Source organism: Westerdykella ornata (assembly GCF_010094085.1).
Source record: "Westerdykella ornata strain CBS 379.55 unplaced genomic scaffold EI97scaffold_45, whole genome shotgun sequence".
Lineage (NCBI taxonomy): Eukaryota > Fungi > Ascomycota > Dothideomycetes > Pleosporales > Sporormiaceae > Westerdykella > Westerdykella ornata.
Genome location: NW_022986895.1, coordinates 95,475 through 118,072, shown reverse-complemented (window position 1 = coordinate 118,072; position 22,598 = coordinate 95,475). Strand labels below are relative to the sequence as shown.

Here is a 22,598-nt window from a genome sequence, read left to right as displayed (position 1 = left end):
TTTTTTTAATTTCTGGGGTGCAGTAGTACCATTGGGACGGCGTGTTTTGGTCTACGTTGCGTTTACCACAGTACAGGGGTTGTTGTGGCGTGGAGGATGTGAATCGTAGGTATGCTGGTAGACTAAAGTGTGGAGGATCGTTCAATTGAGCTTCAAATGGCCTTCTTGGGGCTGTCGACGCCGTGGGGTAGAGTTGCAAACGGCGGAATCTGTTGCATAGTTATGGAATTCCCACGAACCATAATACTGCATGTAGTACAGTACAATCGCGATTCGCATCTCCTAGGTCTAAGTAACCCCAGCATCCAGTTCACTTATATTATCGCCCCACATCTCCCCCCGCCAATCCCACCACCACCACGGCCAAGTCCACCGGCATACCAACCTTGGAACACCAGGTACAATAATTTCTGAACCAATCAACCTCGCCGACGCCTAGAGAATTGACAGGGGATCCTACCTTCTCCCAAAGCTTCTAGAAGCCGGATAATATTAATCTACGCCCCATTTCTCACATTTTATATATCCTCTCTCTCCTTCCTCAGTATATCTAATAAATTGCCGATTGCAGCAATTCTTTCTTTGCTCAATTTACTTCGCCTGGGCGACCCCGAAGCGCTATACAACAGCGCACACGAATCTTGATTAACCTTGCTAGGGAGACACGGGTTCATGGAACTGATTAGGTGGCGAGATGAAGGGGTTTTCTCTGGGCTGCGCTTGGTATCCGCGGTTTGTGTGCTTGGAGAGCGAAGTGGTTGGATGGACGAGTGCAAGATGCTTGGCTAATCCCTTGGTGGGTAGGCTTGAGGGATTGAAAATAGAACCGTGGCGCTTGCAGCCATGGCGTGGTGAGTCTTGAAGGGAAGGAGGACAAGGTGGGAAGACATATAAATGGTGAGGGTGTGCGCCGCGCGCTGGCTTCGATGGGTTTCTCCCAGTTTTCCCTCTGGTGACTTCAATACCGAGTGTCGAGCCGGCTGTAACGTCAATTACGTCAAGCAAGCAAACGGGATTCTCTTCGGGCAGTGATATATCCTCGAACGCTGCCTCCCCGTCACTTCAACAACAACAACAACAACAACAACAACAACAACAACCACCACAACAAACACCTACGATATCAGCACTCTCAGACCCGCGCAACATCACCCGCGCAACATCGCCCGCGCAATTCAACTCCGCACACAACCCTGAGCACCACACGGGGCATCCATCCTCCAACGATGCGTCTCCTAACCCTCCTCACCCTCACCGCAACGACCCTCGCCTTCCCCTCCCCCTCCTCCTCACCCCTCCGCCAACTCAACACCCTAACCATCGCCTCCGAATCCTGCGCCTTACCGGACCCCCCAACCAACTGCGCCGGCGCCCAAATGCGCGACGTCATCATCCAGATCAGCAACCTGAGCGAGAGCCAGCGCAAGACGGTCATGGAGGCGGTCAAGAGCAGCGGGAGCCAGATTGTTCATGAGTATCCGGGCTTTGGGTAGGTGGATCTTTTCCTATTTCTCTTTTTGGGGGGGGTTTGAAGTGGAGATTGTATGCTCAAGTAGAGATTGTATGCTAATGCTGGCTGAACAGGTTCTCTGGTTTCGTTCCAGTGCCCGTCGTCGAGTTGATCAGGGCGTCGCTGGATAAGGTGCATGTTTATGAGAATGCGTGCGCGGAGATTCCGTGGTGTGGGGAGGCGCCTTGTTAGATTGATGGTGGTGGTGCGGGGGGTGATGTGGGGGCGTGTAGAGGTCTTGAGTAGGCGTTGGGGTTTGGTGGTATAAGGTTGCGGCGGAGAAGGGTAAAAGTAGTATATGACATGGCGTTACGGATATCAAAAAGGGGTTGGGAGTGGATTGATACAAAATTCTCTCGGTAAGGGGTTAGGACATGTGCATTGGAGTTCTTGAGGATATTTCTCCAATGCTGGCGGAGGGTGGGGTTTCATGGCACCTGGACTCGGTGATGTTTTTACTTGCAAAAATCTTTTGGAAGTTATATGTCCTTTTGTCTTGGCTGTGCAGAATATTGTGGACGACAGAGTGCGGTGGTGTGCGATGTTTTATACCGTGCGTAGTTTGGAAACCGTTGTACTCATATGTGAAACGATTCAAACTTTCCCGCTGACGGTCGTTCCTTTTGGAGATTCGCCCTGTAGTGCTCCCATGTAGCGCAGACAAATTTCCAGGGGTCTGCAAGGACACGACACACAGTGATTTGCAACGACCGAGTTATTTTCAGTAACTGTCTTAAAAAAATATATCTATTACCTCATGTCCCACTTCGCCAAGTGGGAATGATCGAAAACACCCTCGAGATGACGGACATCATAGTGGATCGGCCTCCGCGTTCGACAATCCGAGCAGAAGTGAACATTACCCCTAGGGCAGGCTCGAGCGATTACCAGTGACTGATGAGCGATATCTGATTGGAAATACCAATGTATGCTGTGTACCACAGTATGGTGGCCTGGAATGCTCTTGAAGCCATCTATTATTGAACGAGGGCCAAGTCTCAAAGGAGGAGACGTTACCACAACCCTCTCCTACCCTCCCTTCCGGCACCCACAAAACACAATTCGAGATACTCCTCTCTAGCCACGGAATCTACACCAACCATCACAACGGAAAACTCAAGGAGTCCTGCGCTCCCCATCAGACATACATATCAGAGGAACTAAGGTGCTCCCACAGCGTTCTTCCGGCATAATGATAGCTACGAGTCAACACCCTAGTTCCACATCCGAACCCGCAAAACGACCTAGAATCCGCATTACCCGTCCCATGTGCATAGACATAGATACGTTTTTGAAACAAGACGTTGGAACAATACACCAGCCCTAACGTCTCCTCCCTCGACTTCAGCACCCGTCATGAAGCCCCCACTCGCTCACCCCGACCATCACAAATCACACATCCCACTCTTGTTGGGCATCAACGTCCATAGGCGTCGGCAATCGGAGAACTCTCGACAACCGCGTCCACCGAATCGACATTCGAGGCTTTGGAATCATCTCGCGAAGTTCATCAAAGATCCATCTAGTCCGTACGATGCACCACTCCACACTCCTCCGTCCCACCTCGCAGATACACAGCAGGATCAGACAACCCAAGCTGGGGTCCCTCACGACCTGCGCACGACTGCAGACCGGATTACTTGATTCCTCTCGTTCGCAATCCTCGCGTCGAGTGTTTATACAAGACGTGCCGCCATGAGCATCATCTTCTTCCTCTCGGTGCGTCTGCGTCTGCGTCTGTGCCTGCGGCTGCGGCGAGCAACCTTGTCGTCCTCCACGCAAAATCCTCCACGGCTCTTCATTCGCAAATAGATCCCATACCAAATCCACGACCACCACCACCTAAGCAATAGCAAAAGGGCTGCACCCTCCCGCACCACCACCACCAGCACCGCTGCCAGCCGCAATCTCATTCCTCACCTCCGCAATCCACCTCCCCGTCGCCATCGTACCACCAGCGCGACAGATCTCGACGCTCGCATTGTCCGCGCCTGGATTCTGGATATGCGTCCGACACGCCTTCTTTCCCATTCGTCTCCACAGATCCACCGACACGCCCGATTGGATCCAGGTATCCAACGCGACGTGCGCGAGGGCCCCAAATAATGTTTTGAAGGCCAGGAAGGCGCCGTACCCGATTGCGGTTAGGAGGACGAGGACAAAGGTGTCGAAGATGAGGCGTTCGGATCGCTCGAGGACGTAGCCGGGGCCGTCGAGGAGGTAGCGGAAGTAGCCCTTGTGCAGGTGGTATCGGATGTGGGAGAGGAGGCTTCCGGGGGTGGGCGGTTGGGGGTGCTCACGGAGGGTGTCGTAGAGGGCGAGGAATCGAGGAAGGATATAAAGGAGGGTGGGGAGGAATATTAGTAGTGATATCAAGATTAACATCATCTCCGATGTTCAAAAGATAGATGTCAGTGACGACGGTGAGAGTTGGATAGAGCCCAATGGACTGAAGTACGCCGGAATCGAGCTTGGGAAGGAGTACTGGCGAACTCGCAACTGCCAGGCTTCGAAGAGTATGCAGAGGGCATACACTCCAGTCCCAGTTGGAGGCGACGACGAGGCGCCCGAGGCATTTAATGCAGCTGTGAGGCTGTTACGCCTGATTACCAACTGGTTCGAAGCATGTTCCGATCACCGATCTTTCACCTCAGCCCTGGGACGCCGCGCTACTTTATAGGTAGCATGGTTCCACGGAGCGTCGGGGCGTCACTGGGAGTGTCCCCAACAGCCATCGTGCTTATGGCATCCCAACGTCGCCATGTCATAGGAGGAGAGGAGGCTGTACGGAGTAACGACATCATAAGCACGCTATGATGATAGCACTAGTCTGCGGGCGGGGTCAAGAGTCATGTTCGCGGGTGCGCGATTAAAGAAACTCGAAGCTGCACGACATGGGTGTTGCAAACAAAGAACGGCGTTATAATGAATGCGTTCAAAGAAACATTTCCGGATGTTGTCGACAGAAGAGCTTGCGTTCATGGATCTGATCGATGAATGCAGCCGATGTTCTCGGATCCTGACGCTTAGTAACCCCAAGTCCCCCAAAATCTTGAAGATGCGAACATGCCAAAATTTGAGCACGTCGGACTCTGGGTTGCTCAGTGACATGAGAGACAATTGTTGATTGGTAATCTAATCTGGGTGAATGTAGTGGAAGCCCTGGAAATGCTTTCTTTGAGGTAAGAAGGCTCCGACTTTGGGAGGGGGTGAAGAGGAGCATTGGTAGATAAGCCTTTTAGCGCAGATTAAGCGTAAGCGCTAATTCCAACGTCTGCCCGTCTGGAAACAGACAACAACTCTCCACCCACAACTCGACGTTCGCATGGCTGAGAAAAGGCCTCTGAATATGGTGCCTGAATCCTAGAGCCATGACCCTCTAGTATCCGCGCCTGATCCCGCGTAAGCATCACTCCTCGGCGCTAGAGGGCCAACGAGGCTGATGCCCTCGGCCTGGGCGGGTTGATTTGTCGTTAGTCGCTCATCCATCCCACTTTGCTTACACACCACTCGTGCGGGATCCGGACGACACTCGGCCGACTTGAGCACTCGATCGTGAAATCGCCCTGGGGTTGGAACGTGAAAACCTTGTCGAATGCCTTTCATCCAGGGGCGGGACTACCCGTATTTCGGCGATAAATTCCCTCAAAGTCCAGTTGGCCAAGTTGGCCGTTGATCTGATCGATCTCCTGATTCAAGTCCTCCAAGTTCTGCGCCAGACTGGTTACTTCGTCGAACCTTCGGTGCTTCGTGGCATCGGCCACCATCTGGGAAACCATGAACTTCTGCTCCTCGAGCACAATCAACCTCTCTTTCAGCTCTTTCTCTTCCGACTCAAGCGCAGAGACGACGCTACTGCTACTGACGATGCTGCCAGTCTCAATGTTATTGTATTGAATGGAAGCGAGTGCTCCGCCTGGACGTCCGTTGCTTTTTGAGCCATGGGGTGAAGCATGTTTCAGCACCTTCGGTAGCGAACGGAGAGGAAGCATATGTAAGCTGAGGAAGTTGTATGCCTGCTGATATACGGCCTTCTGCAGCCTCTGCTGGGTAGGCGAGTCCGTGGGGAGGTCTCGTATTCGCCGGGCTGCTGTATCAAATTGCCCAAAGGCGTCCATCAACCTCTTCCTGACTTTCGTGGCCTCTGTAAGCTGCTGAGGTGTAGGAGGCTTGTCCGGATCCTGTAGAGCCACGAGTAATTTCTGAAAACGCGGTAGCAGCATCCGAATACCCCTCTCGAACTGTGCTAGATTCTCGTAGGCGCGCTGGTCGGGAGGTCTGCGTGCAAGTTCGCGTTCAAAGTCGCTTTTGCTGAACAAAGTATGCGAGCACTCCTTGCACATCCGAACATCGATGCTCAACTGCCCGGCAGCCTTTTCGGATTTATTTGTCCCAGAGGCTACATTCAACGCAACCTCGGAGGAACAGGCAGTTTTAGGGTCGCCGCAAACCACTCTTCCGCAGAGCCGACAGTGGTGCCTTCGGAAAGTGTATGTTGAGAATTCTTGTTGGCAGAAGGGACAATTCGACACTTTTGCATCCTCTTCCCATACTATAATGGACTGCTCCAGTGCCTTGCGTTGGGCTTTCGCAGACGATAAGGGCCAGAAAGTGCCGGCCCCATTGCTCTCATCAGGCGGAGGTGGATTCGCCAGTAGTTGGGTAAGCTTGGTGAGGCGTTTTTCCAGCCTGCTTAGCTCCATATGATCTCGGTCTACCTTGTTTCGCCTAATTTTTTGGAACTCGGCATAGTGATCTCGCTCGAATCCACGGCAATCATTGTACCCCTCTCTTGATTTGTAGCATGTCTCGCAGACCCTGCACCATATACCCCTGACTGGATCATGTTTGGCCTGTCTCGACAGCTTCATCTGGTACATGGTATGCTCCTCGCAGAACAGCTTACCGCAACTCCTGCAGTTGACGGCCACATGGCTCCCTCCTAAGCCTAGCTGCGTCCCAGATACGAGCGGTCGAGCACACATTGGGTCGGCGCAGACATCGCGGTATCCCGGCCTTTGCCAGTGCGATCGCGTAACTTCTTCGTCGGGATCGCGGCGGTGTATAGGGGGTTCGTGGACGGCGCCTCCAGAGTTGTGGGATGAGGACGGTATCGAGGAGGGGTGATCGTTGGATTCGAAAACATCGAGCCCTTTTAGTTTCTGATTGAGTACGGCAAGTGGCTGGAACCGTTTTGCCTTCTTCATCTGCGCTTCGAACCAGTTCTTGACCTCATCCTGCTCCTCTTCCACCAGATTCTGATGGGTGTCATCGAGATGTCTGGTAAGGGTCAGCGGGAGCAACTTATTAGACGAGCGTAGCGCAGTACCGGTTGAGTTGTAGGAGGGTCACCATGTCCTCGTTGCAGATGGGACATATGAGCCTGTTCGAAGCGCTAGCAGCTGCATTTTGGGCAGTTCCCAGCAGCACCTTGCTGCCGATATCCTCCTTTGGTTCCGCAGTGCTCGCGGGGCTGATGGACGTCTGCGAGCTCAATGATAGCGAGCTCTCCGAAGGCGACAACAGGCTGGCATTGCGCTGGTGCTGGGTTCGTGGCTGCGGGGAGACGGCAGGCGACAGATTCCTGCCACTTCCCAACACTCTTCCACCGCCCAGGGACCGGCCCGAGGTCATGATGGGAGCTGTCGGGGCGCAATGTGCGGGTTCATGGGGGAGGAGGAGCGGTGATGGTGGAGGTTCCAACCCGAGGAACCAAAGTTGGGGTCCGCGGCACCATACAGTGATGTCTCCACAGCGGCAGGGCTGAGAATCCCCGGATCACGGGTGAATGTCACACAAATTCACCGTGTTCACCAGATAACTTCCGCAAATAGATATTACTGCGGCGCATCTTGAAGCAAAGCAATATGGCATGTTTCTGTAGCGTCATGGGTATGCTGCGTGGTTGAATGTGGGCATTCTTGGCGCTCTCCCATACGTCAACCCCGGCGCAGCATTTGTATCTCCGCGCAGCTGGGCACCATTCCTTCTGCACCCTCCGTCATGACAAGCAAGTATCCGGAGATTCAAGGAGGCGGCTCCTTGATTCTGGCATGGCAGGTTCGAAATAAAAAGATTCTGGTTGTTGGCGGCGGTGAGGTGAGTGCTCTCTCAGGTCTTGCAACGTGCTTGATATTCACAAAGCACAGGTCGCCGCCGGTCGAATCGTCAACGTCCTCAATGCCGACGCCAAAGTCACCGTTGTATCCCCTCGCGCCGGCCTGAACGATGAAGTCGCCTACCGAGTTGACCAGAAGCAAGTGGAGCACATCGACCGCAAATTCGAGCCCTCCGACCTCGATGGCGTGGACATGGTGCTGGCCGCCGTAGACGACCCCGAGGCCTCGACGCAGATATACAAGCTCTGCAAGGAGAAGCGGATACCGGCAAACATTGCCGACGTGCCGCCGGAATGCGACTTTTACTTCGGCAGCGTGTACCGTGACGGGCCGCTCCAGATTATGGTCAGCACAAATGGAAATGGGCCGAAGATGGCAAATATCGTCAAGAAACGGATAGCAGCCAGCCTTCCCAGTAATATGGGGGCTGCCATACAGAAGGTGGGCGCGCTGCGGAAGAAGCTGAGGAAGGTGGCTCCCTTGCCTGAAGAAGGTCCCAAAAGGATGCAATGGTATGTCCCATATGCCGGCATGAAACCCTCCCAATAGCTCCCAGCTAATGGTTTCAGGATGTCGAAAGTTTGCGAAAAGTGGTCGCTGGATGAGCTCTGCTCAATGACAGACGAAGATATGGATACGCTTCTCGAGTTCTACAAGCCTGGAACGGTTCCAACGCTGGCCGAAGTACGACTCTACGAGCCTGGGGGTGTCTACGAAGGACCTTTTTTGATATAAGTATTGCATATCTGCAAGGAACTGGTATATATGTGGAAGGTTGATTCCCATCTGTGTGGTAAGTTTTCAACCAATTGGCGTTTGAGCGGTTGTCTATATGCCATATACCAAACTGCGCGCATATAAATTGCTGCGCTTTCAAAGTAAGAAATCTCGCTATCAGTAAATCCCACCTACATATCAAGCAACATACTGGTACATCGACATCGCAGTTTGTTCTTGAGGCTCCGCAAATACCATATGACGTCAGCCAATCAGCGAATTCTCTCGACTCCGTTGATTACTAAGCCCTGATGTTTTACAATGATAGCGCGACGCATGGGAAACCTTGCACACAACCAAGGTGAGATATCGCAGGAGACAGTAAGAGTGGTAGATTCAGATCGTCACATGTATACAAGCGATGTATGGTCACCTCAGTCTTCTATTTGGATGACATTCCGTGGAGAGAGAAGAACTGCAATCCACAAGTCTGTCTTGAAATGGGCATTGACCCTTTCACATTACTAGGTATAACACCTCACTAATCCAACCGACCTCTAACCAAAGCTTCTAGAACCGCAAGCATGGAAACCCAACCCATCCGACAGACTCCATATGACAAAATCGACTTCAAAGCCCTCTCCAAAAAGGACTCCAACTTCAAGCAAATCTTCCACAAAAGCAGCGGGCACCTCAACTTCCAAGACCCAGAAACATGCAAGACGCTCACCAAAGCCCTGCTCAAGACAGACTTCAACCTAGAGCTTGACATTCCGGATGACCGGCTATGCCCTCCCGTCCCTAATAGATGGAATTATGTCACTTGGATCCAAGCACTCATCGACTCAACATCCCCAGACTACAAGGCTGGCTATGACCCTGAACGGAAGGTAGTAGGTCTCGACATCGGCACCGGCGCATCCGCAATATACACCCTTCTCATACTCCGCACTCGCCCAAACTGGCACATGTGCGTCACCGACGTCGATAAAAAGAGCTTCGACTTTGCGGCCCGGAATCTGGCTCTCAATAACATGATCACGCGCACCACGATGCTGCAAACGACTGACTCCATAAGCCTCATCCCCCTGCAGTACCTCGGTGTAGAGAAACTCGACTTCACTATCTGCAACCCTCCATTCTTCAGCGACGAGAAGGAAATGCGAGCGAGCATGAAGGGAGAAAACAAAAACTGGAAACCCAACGCCGTATGCACGGGCTCCGAGAAGGAAATGGTGTGCTCCGGCGGTGATCTAGGGTTCGTCACCAAGATTGTCGAGGAGTCGCTCGTGCTCAGGGAGAAGGTCACGTGGTACAGCAGTATGCTGGGGAAACTGAGTAGCACGAAACACGTAGTGGAGCTGCTGAAGAAAAACGGAGTCACGAATTGGGCTGTCGGATGTCTGGAGCCGGGTAGTGTGACAAAGAGATGGATGGTTGCGTGGAGCTTTGGGGATATGAGGCCACCTAATGTAAGTCAAAAGATTCCCTCCCGGGAGAGATATGGAGATACTGACACACGCCCAAAAGCACCTTGCCCGATTCGATGGCATAGCACATGAGTATCTGCCCTTCCCGACACGATACAAGATTCCACTACCCGAGGACTCCGACATGACCAAGGCTTCGGAAACAATCAATGCCCAGCTTTCCACCCTAGACCTATATTGGACATGGGACTCTACAACCCGCACTGGCATTGGCAGGTCATCACAAAACGTCTGGAACCGAGCGTACCGCCGTGAGCAGCAGAGAAAACGGAAGGCTGGCGAAGCCGACATGCACGATACGAACGCTGAACTGAAAGTTGCTCTTGCTCTCCGCATACGAGTGTCTGAAGGTTCATCGAAGGAAATACTTATTGATTGGCTCCAAGGCGCGGATGTCCAGCTTTGGGAGAGCTTCTGCGGTATGGTGCACCGGCTGTTCAAGACGGCAAAGGAACAAGCTGGGAAGAGTTTGGAAGGTGGAGTGGAGGGTGGGGGGAGTGAGCCGTTCGTGCCACGAGCGAGAAAGGAGCGATTTTAAGTGCTAGCGCTTTGTTGAGTGCTAGCACTCTGGTAAAGAGGGTGGGCCTATTTAATTACGCGTATGGTTATTAATACCCTTGTGGGTAGATACCTAACTTGCTCAGTGCTGGGCATAATCATCCCGAATAGTTCGACTTGGCAAGGGGTTGAGCATATCGCACGTTGCAGTAACCTACTGGATATCGTGAGAATCCCTCCCTTCGCTACCGTCAATATATCCGACCGCACAAGTTCCACGCTTTCCCATGTCAAAGCCTCCTCAGACGAAGTTGATATCGTCCCTCTCAATCCACGGCCATCGCCCACACCTTCTGAGCAGTCCACTCCATGCACCCCCTCCTCACAAAAACATATCCCTCTCCAACTCCTCCGGAAACCCCTTGGCACAAGGCCACACATCCCCCGGCTTACACCCCGCCCTCACACAATGCTCCTCCTCCTCCTCCCCAGTTTTCCCCTTCCCCTTCCCACCGCCAGCACCAGCACCTCCCCCCCTCTTCCCTCCCCTGCCACCCCTTCCCCCATTCCCATTCCCATCCCCACCAAACACTACAACCTCCCCCCTCGCAACCCTATTCTGTCGATGCAACTGTCCCCCATGTAAATCCTCCTTGCCCTCCTCCTTGGCGTCCTTGTCCTCGTCGATTGTGAATTGCAAAGTCTTCCACTGGAACACGGCCGCTTCGAGGCCTTTGGGGGCGCGGCCCTCGGCCACGGTGACGGGTTGGCGGGTTAGCAGCGCCGTGTCGCGCCGCGTGTCGATGGCGGCGACTTCTTTGTCGTACCGGGTCGTGCTGAGGTCGGCGTAGGCGGAGGAGGCGGATGGGTTTGTGGGGGGTGGTGGCATGGTTGGTGGTAAGTTTGGCGGTGGTGTTGGTGGGAGGGAGTAGAGGCGGTGTGTTTTTTATTGTGTGTGGTGGTGGTGATGTGGACGCTGGAGTGGTGAGGTTAATGGGTGTCTTGCAAGAGAGAGGTGTATACACACATTCGAATGTTGAAGTTGGATCTTGAGAACTTGTTTGCTGTGCGAGGGAAAGTTGAGGTTATTTGTAGTGTGCTGCTAGGTGCGTGGTGTTCCTTCCCTCTGGATGTTGATTGACCGCCGTTTGTAGCAGCACGTGCGCGATTGCCCACCGAAGAGAAGCAAATTCTCGCCGTTGCTCAGTCGTTTTGCTCTCACTAATGTATTTTACCTCCAGGATTCTCGTGAAGTTAGCGCTGGTCATCGCTTCACTCATAATTTGAGTTAGTTTGTAGATATACCATGTTGCGAACCCTGAGATTTTGCCAAAGGTTAAAGCAGATAAGCCTGAGAAATCGTTCAAGCCTGCTTTACCAAAGCGGCTTGACATTTACCATTCTCAGAGCAAAAGCTCTCATGTGAATATCTCAGATCTCTCGATTTTGACGTCGCCAAACGAACCCCAAGTGCATGTCTTGGCTCCAGATTAACGGTTGCAGCTCATTCAAACCGTTGCTACGATAGCATTGGGACCCGGGAAGTTCCATGGGCTGAGAACACGTCTGAATAACACTCGCCATTTTATGTACTATCATTTTCCAGGAATGATTGGTGTGTATGATGTATATCGCGCTCATCAAATGGAACAGGTCACCGGCATCCTCCAGCTAGGTAGGCAAGCAGGCTTCACTGCCCCACCATGCCTCCCAATTCAGAGAGTACAGGGAACAAATCAAATGCATGCCTGTATCAGAACCGGAACTAATCTCCCACACAAGAAGACATGGATCATGTCTCACAATCCCACCTGCTGGGTGGCAGCGAAACGTGAAGGGATGTTCCGGGCCAGTGTATCTGCTGTAGTCGGATTTCAAGTCAGCGAGGAGCCCAAGCAAAAGACTACCTTCCTTTGACGCACGTCGGCAGTAGAATGTTCGGACTTTCAAAAAGAGATTGATCAAAAGAATGCATTGGCGCACACTTTACTGATACAGGGGCAAGAGTTCTCTGTCAAAACAAAAGTCATGTTTGTTGAGCCTTGTCTTGCTTGACTGAAAGAACACTCAACAAGGTACATTAAACGTACCATTGCCCTCCTCTATTGGGAGCGATTCCGTAGGGGAACTGTCCATAACCGGGTCCGTATGTTAGGTCTCCTTTCCGTGATCAGTCGTCATCTCATTGTGCTGCAACGCCAACTCAGATCCCGCATCATTCGGCCAATGATGCTGCCACCAATGTCGCAAACACGCAGATTGATGAAGAGAGGTTGAAAGAATTCAAATGCATATCTGGGAAAACTGTTGGGCTCAATAATGTTTCAATACAACACGCTGAATCGCCAGTTAAAGCTACGCTTTCAAACCCTCCATGAGGGCACCCTCCTCCCTCTTACCAACCGCTTCAAACATCTGGCCATTTCCACCCACATCAAGTCCCCTCTCCGCCCTTTCATACGCCTCATCACTCCGATCAAGGAGGATTTGCAAGTCAGCATCACTGAGAATGCTTGCGCCCTCGCCCTCCTTCACATCGAACCTCTCGCCGTCGCTCCTTCGCAGCAGCTTCTGCAGCTCTTCCAACTCCTGTTCCTTCTCCAGTTGCGCCCCACGCCCTCTGTCATTCCGGACTCCGCCTTTCCGGATGACGAGCTTCTCCAAGCGGCGTTTGGCTTCGGCGGATTCGAGCAGTTTCTGCTCAACCGTGTTGCGAGTGGCAAAGCGGTACACAATCACATTGCGCGTCTGGCCGATGCGATGAGCGCGGTCCATGGCCTGGAGATCTTGCTGAGGGTTCCAATCCGAGTCGAACAGGATGACGGTATCAGCCGCTGCAAGGTTGATGCCCTGGCCTCCTGCACGCGTCGATAATATGAAGACGTTTTTGGCGTCCTTTGCAGAGGAGGGTGCGTTGAAAGAGCGGATTTGTGCTTGACGGTCGGCCTGTGCTACGGATCCATCTATGCGAGCGTACGGCCAAGAACGAAGTTCGAGATATAGGCCCAGGAGGTCGAGGGTAGTTGTGAATTGTGAGAAGATGAGAACCTTGTGGCCTCCTTTTAGCAATTCAGGAAGCAATGAATCTAGCAAGAGCATTTTTCCCGAAGTGGTAACGATTGTCTCATCTGGCTCGGTCTCAGAAGCAAACGTTTCGTTCCCTGATGTCTCAGCGGCAAGGAAAGGGTTGAAGAAGTTGTAAGGCGAGTTGCAGCATAGACGGAGCTGCATGATCGGGTTGCCTAACTTCTTTTGCAACAGCTGTCGCTTGGCCAACTCGAATGTGGCCGCTCGGATTCTGTCTTCTTCGGCCTCCGAGCTCAAATCCTCATCCTCTTCCTCTTCGTTCTGGTCCTTCTGGGCCTCGAGTGCAGCGAAGTACTTCCGATCGCTTAATTCTTCGTAGTACTTTCTTGGACGACCACGACCGCGTTTCGAAGCGGTCGACGCCGGAGAACCACCTCTGGATGTTTTCGCACTCTTGTTTGGAGCACTGGTTCCACTGAGCAGGGACTTGCGCTTTTGACTTCCATTGGCGCCCGAAATGCTCAATGGTGTCGCTGTTCCACTGGATACACCCAAACTAAGCCTCTCTACAGCCTTCTCTTCGAGGTATGAACGACTTGTACCATCCAGTATGGCCTGATAGAGCTCTCGTTGCATCTGTGTAAGTGGCGCAAAGAGCACGTACTCTCTCTTCTTAGGCATGAGACTCTCTACATCTGTCTTGACCCGTCGGAGCAGGAATGGCTTCAGCACTGCATGCAGTGACTTTACCAGATATTGCTGGCGCTCTTCCGACAGCAGCTGCTCGTAGCTCGCTTTATCCTTCAAACCGGAGAAGTCGAACCAACTCTCGAAAGTGGACAGCTTATCGAATACAGTAGGTAATAGGAAGTGTAATAAAGACCAGAGCTCTGCAAGGTTGTTCTGCAAAGGCGTTCCAGTTATCAGCAGCCGGTTCGTTGATCGGTATGATTGCAGCTCGCGGATGAGCCGACAATCCAGATTCTTGATCCGATGGCCTTCGTCAATGATTATAAATTGCCATCCAAAACCTGTCAGGTATTTCCGGTCATTCATACAGATTTCGTAGCTCGTCACAACTACTGGAAATTGTGGTGTACCGGGATTCTTCAGCCGAGTGCGGCGAAGTCGCGCGCGTTCCTGCTTGTCGCCGTGGTACAGTAAGACTGGAATACTGGGTGCCCACTTCTTGAACTCTTCGACCCAATTGCTGGTGGTGCTGAGAGGTGCAGCAATAAGAAACGGACCATAAGCCTCCATTTCCCAAAGATACGCCAATAACGCGATGGTCTGGATTGTCTTTCCCAGACCCATTTCATCTGCCAGAATTCCATTGATCCCGTTCTCGTACAGAGACAAAAGCCACTCCAGCCCTTCCAGTTGATACGAGCGCATTGTGCCTCCAGTAACCAGTTTCGGCTGCCGGGCGGACTGGAGATTCTGGACACCAATGTCCCCAGGCTTCACATTCTCCTCATCGGCGGCTTCTTTCAAAGCCTCGGCAACACTCGCCTGTCCCGATCTCTGTTGTAGATCTTCCTTCTTGAAGAAGTCTGATATTTTGCCCTCTCTGCTTTCCGATTTCTTGGGACGGCCCCGACCCCTTTTCTGTGTTGCGGGCGCCTGGCTCGTGGTTTGTGCTGTGCCATTGTCGGTTGCACCGGACGCACGAGTCGCTCGTCGTTGGGATTCGGCTGCTACTTTCTCCGCTTTAATCTCGCGTCTCGTGGATTCTCCTTTCGTCTTCTCGTCTTGAGCCTTTGCTTCTTCTTCCTGACGTTGCATCTGCGCAAGCATAACAGAAGCATAAAGCTGCAATCTTCTGATTAGCATATATTGCAGCATGCTTGAAAAACGGCAGTCTATTTACCTTGCTCTTGTTCATCAGGAACTCCAATTGTTGAAACTTCTTGTCTAACATCTCTTTGCCGCTCTTGAGATCCTCCTGCCGCTCCTTCTCAAGTTCAGCGTTCCTTTTCGTATCCTCTTTCTCGCGTTGTATCCGAATTTTCTCCTCTTCAGCCTCCATTTCCTTCGTCACATTTTCGTCCGTGGTTAAGGAAGGAGGCGAGGAAGCGGGTGTAGACTTCACAGATTCAGCATCCGCGCCAGACACTGAAGAAGACGCCATTAGGGGTGCGAGTGAAGGCTGAAAGAGAGAAACCTCAAAACGTCAGATGGTGCGCAGCGGCTTAGAAGCGGTGGCGGACGAGATGAATGCAAGGTACAAATCGACGACGCGTCGAGACCACCTATTATGTCATCAACGCGTCGCGCAATCACGTCCAATTCAATCTAGGATGTCTACGCCAAGAATCCAGCCACTTCAGCCACATTTCTCCTTATGTCGATTCACGAACTGACTCTCAAGGATACGGAGTACACCTCTCATGTTCGGGTGTCCATTTGAATCGTTCACTCATTTGAATCGTTCACTCCTTCATCGATGCCGTAGGAGGTTCAATCTCTGTCAGAGTGTCACTATAGGCGTAGGCGCTTAGAAGCTTAAGGCAGCCCCTTAAGCTTCTCAACCAAGAGAATGCGACGACACATTCTCAAGGTACTGGTGAATCTTTCCGGCAGAGTCAGATTACCTACAAGTGGTGTCCAATAACTCTTACCTCAAGAACCCAGTAAGGACGTCCCGACATCCTCATCTCGTCTACATCACCTAGGCAAGCACAAAGCACTTCTATACTTCTAATTCCCGGCTTCAAAATCATAGTAGGCAAAAGATTGCCAGGGAACAGAAGGACTTGACAAGACGACCTGAGAATTACTCCTTCACCGGCAAGAATTCCACGCTATATGCTGAAGATACGCCGTATATATTAACCGTAAAAGCCACCCTACTCAGTGGTCTAGAGCGAGCTTGCTAAGAGAAAGGGGTTTTCCTGTCCACACTCCAGGACGCTGCTGTACCCGTAGCATTCGACCGTGCTCAGACGATTTCATGCTCCTCAACCATTGTATCCGCAGAAGACAGCGACATCAACCAAACTGGATGACATTGTGCAGTGGCTTCAGGATGTATCCTGTCACTGAGCAACACTGTGCAACCCGATATGACATGTAAGATTCAACATCAATCTACTTTTTTATCAAATGCTACTGTGAGCCAGATAGCCATTACTCTCACATAGGTGATAGGCATCCGACATCAACAGCGAACGAGTGCAATCGAACGTCACGTGCTGGCATTATCTATCCCACAAAATACAGTAGAAGAACTGAAAAAAAGGTCTGTTCTTCGAAGTCCAAAGATTAGAATTCAATGAAGGCTAGGCAATATCGCGGCCTTAATTCTGTCCTCAGCTGCAGTTTGGGCCGATCTATATGTGATCTACTAGCTTTAAGCATCTACGCGGATGGTTTGCATACGAAGGGTGTATTTGAGTACAAGCTCGACGTCCGAGCCGGTTGTCTCTGGTTTATATGGACTGGTTCGCCATATGTGAACGCCATTGAGTGCAGCGGGATAGAATCCTGCGAGCCCCTGGGAAGCCGGTGAAATCATACAAGCGATCTGGTCCTACAGTAGGGAGAATTTTCGTCAAGGCTAAGCATCGGACCAACGTTTCAATGTGACCAAGGTTACCCGTCCACCGTACAGGGTCTGTCTTTCCTGGCTGCAGCTGCAGCACCATGGATATTTGACATCACTCAAGGTCATGCTCCGCATGTTAGTGTCCCTGGCTCTTCACTCCAAAGGGCAGTGTATCTCTAAACACCATCACATCTTATCCATCCAAACACCCTGCGGCAGTTCTATATGTTTGCACCAGGTGACAGGCAAAAGATAATATACCCAAGGGCCAATATTATATTCCCTCTATAATGTAATTCCTAGCGTAGACGAACGTTCGGCCAGGTTCGCACTAACCTCATACTCTAGGACTCTAAATATCATTTCGACTTGAAGTATGAGCGCTAAAGACTTCAACACCGTCGAAGACGAGAGTGATCCGACAAGGTTTGGAGATCTCCAAGGCAGACTTGCATATGCGAGTACGCGCGCTATAGTATGAAAGGAAAATTCCTGCCGGCTCCGTAAGGGTTTTCAAGGGGGAAATCATAGGACACCACACCGTGAAACATTTGGGCTGCTGGACTCGTCCTACAGAGCTTTGAGGTTCCGGTATCAGAGCTTCATGTAGTCGATCCTAGCTGATTCGCACACCACCTACGCCTCCAGCGTCTCGGGAGACCCAATTGGAAAACCAATTGGAAACCAAACCACCACTCAATGGCTGAAAGGTGGAGGCTGAATCTATGCTTATTTATAATCAAATGTAAAATCCCCGAAACTCCGCACCTACCTCTATTATTGAAGCTGCTTAAATCGGAGGAACATAGAGAGATGGCACACGAACCTGTGACGTTAAGTGTGCAACGAAATAGCACAGCTTAAAAGAAGCCCAGGTGGTTATCGGCCGCAGTGGAGCAAAGCGGTGGGGCAAAACATATAAGTAGTCAGAATTATACACTACGTATCGTTGCCCAGTGAGAAGGCCTCTGATTGCTTCTTAGGCCGTTGGTGGGGAGGCAGCGGTGCTCCCAGGTTGCGGAAACTTCCAGCTTCCCCTCCTTCTGACGCATGTCACAATCAGCACTCCTCGACATCTTCACTGTAATTGGTCACATTCCGCTCAAATTAACATTTAGATGCGGGACGGGAATATATGTTGGCATTCGCGACTGTCCGCTGCCTCCCTATACACTATTATAGTCTGCTGCTGCAGCTTCTTTTGCGAACATTGCAAAACTAACTGGGGCGGGGATTCTGCTTGGTAAAATGCCCGGCAAGGCCGAACGGTTCCCCTACAAGAAGATTATCCTCTGCTGCGATGGCACAGCGTGCAGGGAGGTTTCTAAGCAACCTCGCACAAATGTATCCAAGATCGCCCGTTGCATCTTACCGATTGATGAAGAAGGCCATCCACAGGTGGTATACTATCAGTCCGGCATTGGAACGGATAGCTGGTGGAAATCAGACACGCTCATGCAGGCCTTTGGAATAGGTCACTCACACCAATTACCGGAATAACCTCTGTTAACGACTCTTCAGGCATTGACGAAAAGATCATGGAGGCATACAGCTTTATTTGCAACAACTATAACAGGGGGGAGGATGAGATATACTTGATTGGTTTCTCTCGGGGCGCTTTCACGGCGAGATGCATCGCACATCTTATTCACGATATTGGTCTCCTCACCAAGAAGGGGCTCTACTTCCTTACCGAAGTTTTCTTTTTCTGGAAGACGAACCGCGGCGCAGTAGCCGACCCTATACGGCAAAATCGCCCTAAGTGGATGTCATCCGAGTATTTACGATCCGCATCTCTACTTGGACACTTAGATGTTCGCGTCGAGATATGCGCTCTTTGGGATACAGTCAGCTCAATAGGGCTCCCGTCAATGGCCCGTCGCCTCTTACCTTACCAGCCGAGCAGCCTGGGCTTCGTCCATTCCGATCTCTGCCCCGGTGTTGAATTCTCCTATCAGGCTCTTTCCCTCCATGAACGTCGGGCAGACTTTCTTTCCATTGTTTGGAAGTATCCAGACGACGCCAAAACCTTGAGAAACCGACTAGAGCAATGCTGGTTCATGGGCTGCCATAGTGACATCGGTGGCGGAAATCGGGATGAGGGCCTCGCCCATTTCCCCTTGATATGGATAATATCCAAACTGAGGCATGCGCTGGACTTCGACGATGAAAATCTCTGGGAACCTGTGCCGAGAAACTCCAGCTGGAGACTCGATCCAACTGCCGGTAAGGATACTTCGCTAGATCTATAATACACTCTGACGTCCTGTTCTTCTATTTGCTGAAAACGATCAGGTACAGCTGAGACCTCGATCAATAATAATTACAAGGGCTTCTACCTTCTTGGAGGGTCAAAAGATAGGATCCCGCGCTCTCAGTTTTGGAGAACGAATGGACTCTTCGAACCAGCGCCACCACATGGTTTTATCTCAGAAGAGAATATGCATGTTACAGTGCGGAAATTGACAGAGATGGGAGCTGTTCCGCCCTGCAGGTCACTTACGGGTATCCTACCACCCCCGCCGCCAGACCCAAGACAATGGCAACTTCAAACCTCAGGATCCCCTCCCCGGTTGTACCATGTTCCCGAGGCCGCTTTGAGCAGAGAGGAACGCGAACTACTCATAAAATGGATTGATGAGGAGCTTCGTATTCTGCAGCGCAATGCTAATGCTGCAGGAGGTGAAGTGGGAAGTGCAATAGCTCGTTTGCGAGACAGATTTGGCCTCTCCGCTTAGATCGACTACAACAGGCGAGCGAACGGAGCTTCTCCTGCAAGGATAATTATACTTTCAAACTCGCAGTTGTTGGACGCTGGGAGCGAAAACCCGTAAACGAGGTAGGCGATGAAATGTAAGCAAATCTTACAGCAAGATAGTCTCCCTAGGTAGCAAACTCTATTATTAACCAAAGTACAAAACTTATAATAACGTGAGTGACATGCGAGCTGATCAGACAAGCGAGCTGATCACTCTGCCAAGATTCCACCTCTTTCAACCACCCATCTCAATGTCTCAACAACCTGATCTTGAATTGCTCCCTCATGAGGATAGGATTATCCTTGCTATTGAAGCTATGAAATCCGATGCGTCATTAAGCCAGCAATGCGCTGCTGCTCTCTATGACATTCCTCAAAGCACGCTTAGTAGCCGACACTCTGGAACAGCTGCTCGACGCAATACACATCCTAACTCGTCAAAGCTCACCAAGCACGAGGAGGAGACAATAGTCTAGTATATAAGGAAGCTTGATGCACAAGGATCTGCCCCGTATGCTTGGTGATGTACGTGATATAGCTGATCAGCTGCTGGCTGCATGTGGTGGTGGGAATGTTAGAGACAACTGGGCTAAGAACCTTGTCCGCCACAAACCTGCGATCAAATCTCAGATAACCAGACTTCATGATCACCAGAGAGTCAAATGCAGTGATCCAGCAATTATTAGTCCCTGGTTTGACCTTGTACGCAATACCAAAGCCAAGTATGGCATCCTGGACGAAAACATCTACAACTTCGATGAGACTGGCTTCCAGATAGGTGTTGGAGGATCAGTAAAGGTGGTAACAGCGTCTGAGAGGTGACTGAAACCACTGTAGATTCAGCCTGGTGTCAGATACTACGTATCGTAGTATTGTCGTAGTATCGTAGAGATGAGATATCATAAAGTAGAGATGAGATGATCTTAGATCTCTGAGAAAGATGATTGATTCTGAGAGTTGCACGAGAGACTGGTTTTGTGCCTCTGTGTGAGATTATGTAAGGCTAACAGTCAGGTGACAATCAAGTATCATCAACCTCGGAAGACCCATTCCATCTGACTGTCAGATTTGATGGTATCTGAAGATGTCACGGTGACAGAAAGATTGATTGAAGATGGGTTGACTGATTGTATTCAGGTGTGTGCTTGTGTGTGTGAGGCTGAGGCCTGACACTGGTTTTGATGTTCCTTCTCTGGGCACCAAGGCTGTGCAGGGCACTAGCCATTGCAGAATCACTAGCCACATGTCCTCAGACAGTACCGGTACAGACAGTTTCTCCCAGTCCTCCTCTCCAGTCCCAGATGGGATGTCCATAAACTGGCTTACCATCTGACAATTGTATTTAGTGATCAGCTCGCTTGTCTGATCAGCTCGCTTGTCACTCACGTTATGTCTATAAATAAAACTCGACATACGCTATACTAGAAGGCTGTCCCACTCAGGTTGCATTATGCTCTAGTTAATTTTGTAATACTACTACAACAAGATAAACATTTTGAATTAGATACAGTAGGTTTAGATTTGTTGCTACGATTTGCTTTTCTCAAGTCTATGCAGCATGGTGCAAGTGCACATTTGCTTCTCGCCACTCTCCTATGACGACCTGTCACATTCACGATCCGGGAAACGCCACTTTGGTATATGACGAAAACCTTAGCCTAAATGCACTGCCCAGAGCTGCCGTGCGGTAGCCTCCCTTTGGTGTGTGGGGCAAGTGGTCGGAGACAGATAGGGAGGCGTACGGGGGAGATGTGAAAAGGATACGGTTAAGGGGAGAAAGTGGGGAGGGTGGGGAAACGAGCCGCGTGAGATCGGGTTAGAGTCGCTTAGAGGCGAAGGAGAGTCGAGTGTTTTGGGTTGGGAGAAAGGGAGATCGAGGAGGACGGAGGAGGCGGGGCAAAAGGTTAGAACCTCCCGGAATAGGTTGTCGGTATCGCTTCCGATCGACCAGGCGAATCGTGTTCTCGATGAAGGAGATAACGTCACCTTACGCGGGGAACCGTAGGATGGACGAGTGAGAAACGGGCAATTTGTACAGTGCCGCGCCACATCCGAGGGTAACGTGGGAGTTAACATGTGGGATTCACCTTGATTCTCGGGGATATATTAACCTTATTGGAGAAATTCAGCATAGCAAGGCTTTCCATTATGTTTGCTTGCAAGCGAGCCTCCAGGCCCCGGCAACAATAATCTAGCTGCTGTTCCATCCATAGCAATGTTCGCAGTCCTGGGAAGGCTCTTGGATTCGCTGCAGTCCGATAATCCGAGGCTGATTCCGCATCCCAAGCCCCCGTGGTATCCAGTTGGACTTGAGGAGCTCTATACGCCGAAGGACCATGTAGCAGAGTAAGTTAACTTTGTTTCGTATAAGTAAACTATCATTATGATGCATAACGAGGAGAAAAGAATATTGTTCGCTTACGAGCACCTTCCGGTTTGGACAGCATGATCTTTATTCACGATCTCATCGAAAACCGCGACGATGCATGGACAACACATGCAAATGAACCCTGGCCTAAGACACACCTGCCTGAAATAATTCCTAATGTCCGGACTCTCGCGTTTGGATATGATGCAACTGCGCGGAAGATGGCTGATATTGTCTCCTGGACAAAGGTAGAGGAGCACGCAAAACGCTTGCTAGAGGCAGTAGCTGTCCTGAGTGAAAATAATGTATGCATCTTCACTAACACTATAGATTTGCTGTATAGGCTTACGCACGTAGGGAAATCGCCCTGTATTCTTCGTAGCCCATGGCCTCGGCGGTCTTCTTTGTGAAGCAGCTCTTGTGATATCGGCCGAACAAGACGGATACCCACGAATCGTGGCAGAATCGACTCGAGGAATCGTCCTTCTTGGCACCCCACACTATCGTGCCGGGCTTGCAGAGTGGGCTGTAATATGTGCTCAGTCAATCGGGCTGCAAGTCGTG

General features: G+C 51.1%; 9 protein-coding genes across 9 annotated transcripts; 5 read left to right on the top strand and 4 right to left on the bottom strand.

The window, feature by feature from the left end:
- Positions 1-1,226: 1,226 nt before the first annotated feature.
- EI97DRAFT_446133 (uncharacterized protein) lies at positions 1,227-1,702 on the top strand (the record flags this gene model as incomplete). The annotated part of the gene is made up of 2 exons (XM_033800008.1): positions 1,227-1,489; positions 1,585-1,702. The coding sequence occupies 2 exons, from the start codon at positions 1,227-1,229 to the stop codon at positions 1,700-1,702; spliced, it is 381 nt and encodes a 126-aa protein (XP_033649587.1).
- Positions 1,703-3,253: 1,551 nt separating this feature from the next.
- Positions 3,254-4,169, bottom strand: EI97DRAFT_237542 (uncharacterized protein). The gene has a single exon (XM_033794019.1). It carries the CDS (start codon positions 3,896-3,898, stop codon positions 3,353-3,355), a length of 546 nt encoding a protein of 181 aa, XP_033649586.1. The 5' UTR covers positions 3,899-4,169; the 3' UTR covers positions 3,254-3,352.
- A 650-nt stretch (positions 4,170-4,819) lies between these two features.
- EI97DRAFT_470745 (FYVE-domain-containing protein) lies at positions 4,820-7,144 on the bottom strand (the record flags this gene model as incomplete). The annotated part of the gene is made up of 2 exons (XM_033801788.1): positions 4,820-6,790; positions 6,840-7,144. The coding sequence occupies 2 exons, from the start codon at positions 7,142-7,144 to the stop codon at positions 5,113-5,115; spliced, it is 1,983 nt and encodes a 660-aa protein (XP_033649585.1). The 3' UTR covers positions 4,820-5,112.
- A 184-nt stretch (positions 7,145-7,328) lies between these two features.
- On the top strand, positions 7,329-8,615 carry EI97DRAFT_427179 (siroheme synthase middle domains-like protein). Its single transcript, XM_033797215.1, has 3 exons — positions 7,329-7,609; positions 7,660-8,141; positions 8,199-8,615. The coding sequence occupies exons 1-3, from the start codon at positions 7,514-7,516 to the stop codon at positions 8,362-8,364; spliced, it is 744 nt and encodes a 247-aa protein (XP_033649584.1). The 5' UTR covers positions 7,329-7,513; the 3' UTR covers positions 8,365-8,615.
- Positions 8,616-8,742: 127 nt separating this feature from the next.
- On the top strand, positions 8,743-10,500 carry EI97DRAFT_437319 (uncharacterized protein). Its single transcript, XM_033799318.1, has 2 exons — positions 8,743-9,818; positions 9,877-10,500. Exons 1-2 carry the CDS (start codon positions 8,931-8,933, stop codon positions 10,372-10,374), a joined length of 1,386 nt encoding a protein of 461 aa, XP_033649583.1. The 5' UTR covers positions 8,743-8,930; the 3' UTR covers positions 10,375-10,500.
- A 216-nt stretch (positions 10,501-10,716) lies between these two features.
- On the bottom strand, positions 10,717-11,223 carry EI97DRAFT_446128 (uncharacterized protein; the record flags this gene model as incomplete). Its single annotated transcript, XM_033800007.1, has 1 exon — positions 10,717-11,223. One exon carries the CDS (start codon positions 11,221-11,223, stop codon positions 10,717-10,719), a length of 507 nt encoding a protein of 168 aa, XP_033649582.1.
- A 1,421-nt stretch (positions 11,224-12,644) lies between these two features.
- Positions 12,645-15,571, bottom strand: EI97DRAFT_407104 (ISWI chromatin-remodeling complex ATPase ISW2). The gene is made up of 2 exons (XM_033796613.1): positions 15,232-15,571; positions 12,645-15,173 (listed from the first exon to the last, which is right to left on the bottom strand). Exons 1-2 carry the CDS (start codon positions 15,490-15,492, stop codon positions 12,690-12,692), a joined length of 2,745 nt encoding a protein of 914 aa, XP_033649581.1. The 5' UTR covers positions 15,493-15,571; the 3' UTR covers positions 12,645-12,689.
- A 2,711-nt stretch (positions 15,572-18,282) lies between these two features.
- On the top strand, positions 18,283-19,091 carry EI97DRAFT_344513 (uncharacterized protein; the record flags this gene model as incomplete). Its single annotated transcript, XM_033794765.1, has 2 exons — positions 18,283-18,382; positions 18,430-19,091. Coding segments are annotated over 2 exons (762 nt in total), but the record flags the coding sequence as incomplete, so codon positions are not given.
- Positions 19,092-22,111: 3,020 nt separating this feature from the next.
- On the top strand, positions 22,112-22,475 carry EI97DRAFT_351722 (uncharacterized protein; the record flags this gene model as incomplete). Its single annotated transcript, XM_033794854.1, has 2 exons — positions 22,112-22,339; positions 22,392-22,475. Coding segments are annotated over 2 exons (312 nt in total), but the record flags the coding sequence as incomplete, so codon positions are not given.
- Positions 22,476-22,598: the final 123 nt, after the last annotated feature.

What these genes read in the sequence shown, in the direction of transcription:
- EI97DRAFT_437319 (XM_033799318.1), top strand. Translation starts at nt 8,931, where the DNA reads ATGGAAACCCAACCCATCCGACAGACTCCATATGACAAAATCGACTTC. An exon ending in GGGATATGAGGCCACCTAAT is followed by an intron (nt 9,819 to 9,876) that starts GTAAGTCAAAAG and finishes CACGCCCAAAAG; the next exon opens with CACCTTGCCCGATTCGATGG.
- EI97DRAFT_237542 (XM_033794019.1), bottom strand. Translation starts at nt 3,898, where the DNA reads ATGATGTTAATCTTGATATCACTACTAATATTCCTCCCCACCCTCCTT.
- EI97DRAFT_427179 (XM_033797215.1), top strand. Translation starts at nt 7,514, where the DNA reads ATGACAAGCAAGTATCCGGAGATTCAAGGAGGCGGCTCCTTGATTCTG. An exon ending in TGGTTGTTGGCGGCGGTGAG is followed by an intron (nt 7,610 to 7,659) that starts GTGAGTGCTCTC and finishes CACAAAGCACAG; the next exon opens with GTCGCCGCCGGTCGAATCGT. An exon ending in GGTCCCAAAAGGATGCAATG is followed by an intron (nt 8,142 to 8,198) that starts GTATGTCCCATA and finishes TAATGGTTTCAG; the next exon opens with GATGTCGAAAGTTTGCGAAA.
- EI97DRAFT_407104 (XM_033796613.1), bottom strand. Translation starts at nt 15,492, where the DNA reads ATGGCGTCTTCTTCAGTGTCTGGCGCGGATGCTGAATCTGTGAAGTCT. An exon ending in TCCTGATGAACAAGAGCAAG is followed by an intron (nt 15,174 to 15,231) that starts GTAAATAGACTG and finishes AGAAGATTGCAG; the next exon opens with CTTTATGCTTCTGTTATGCT.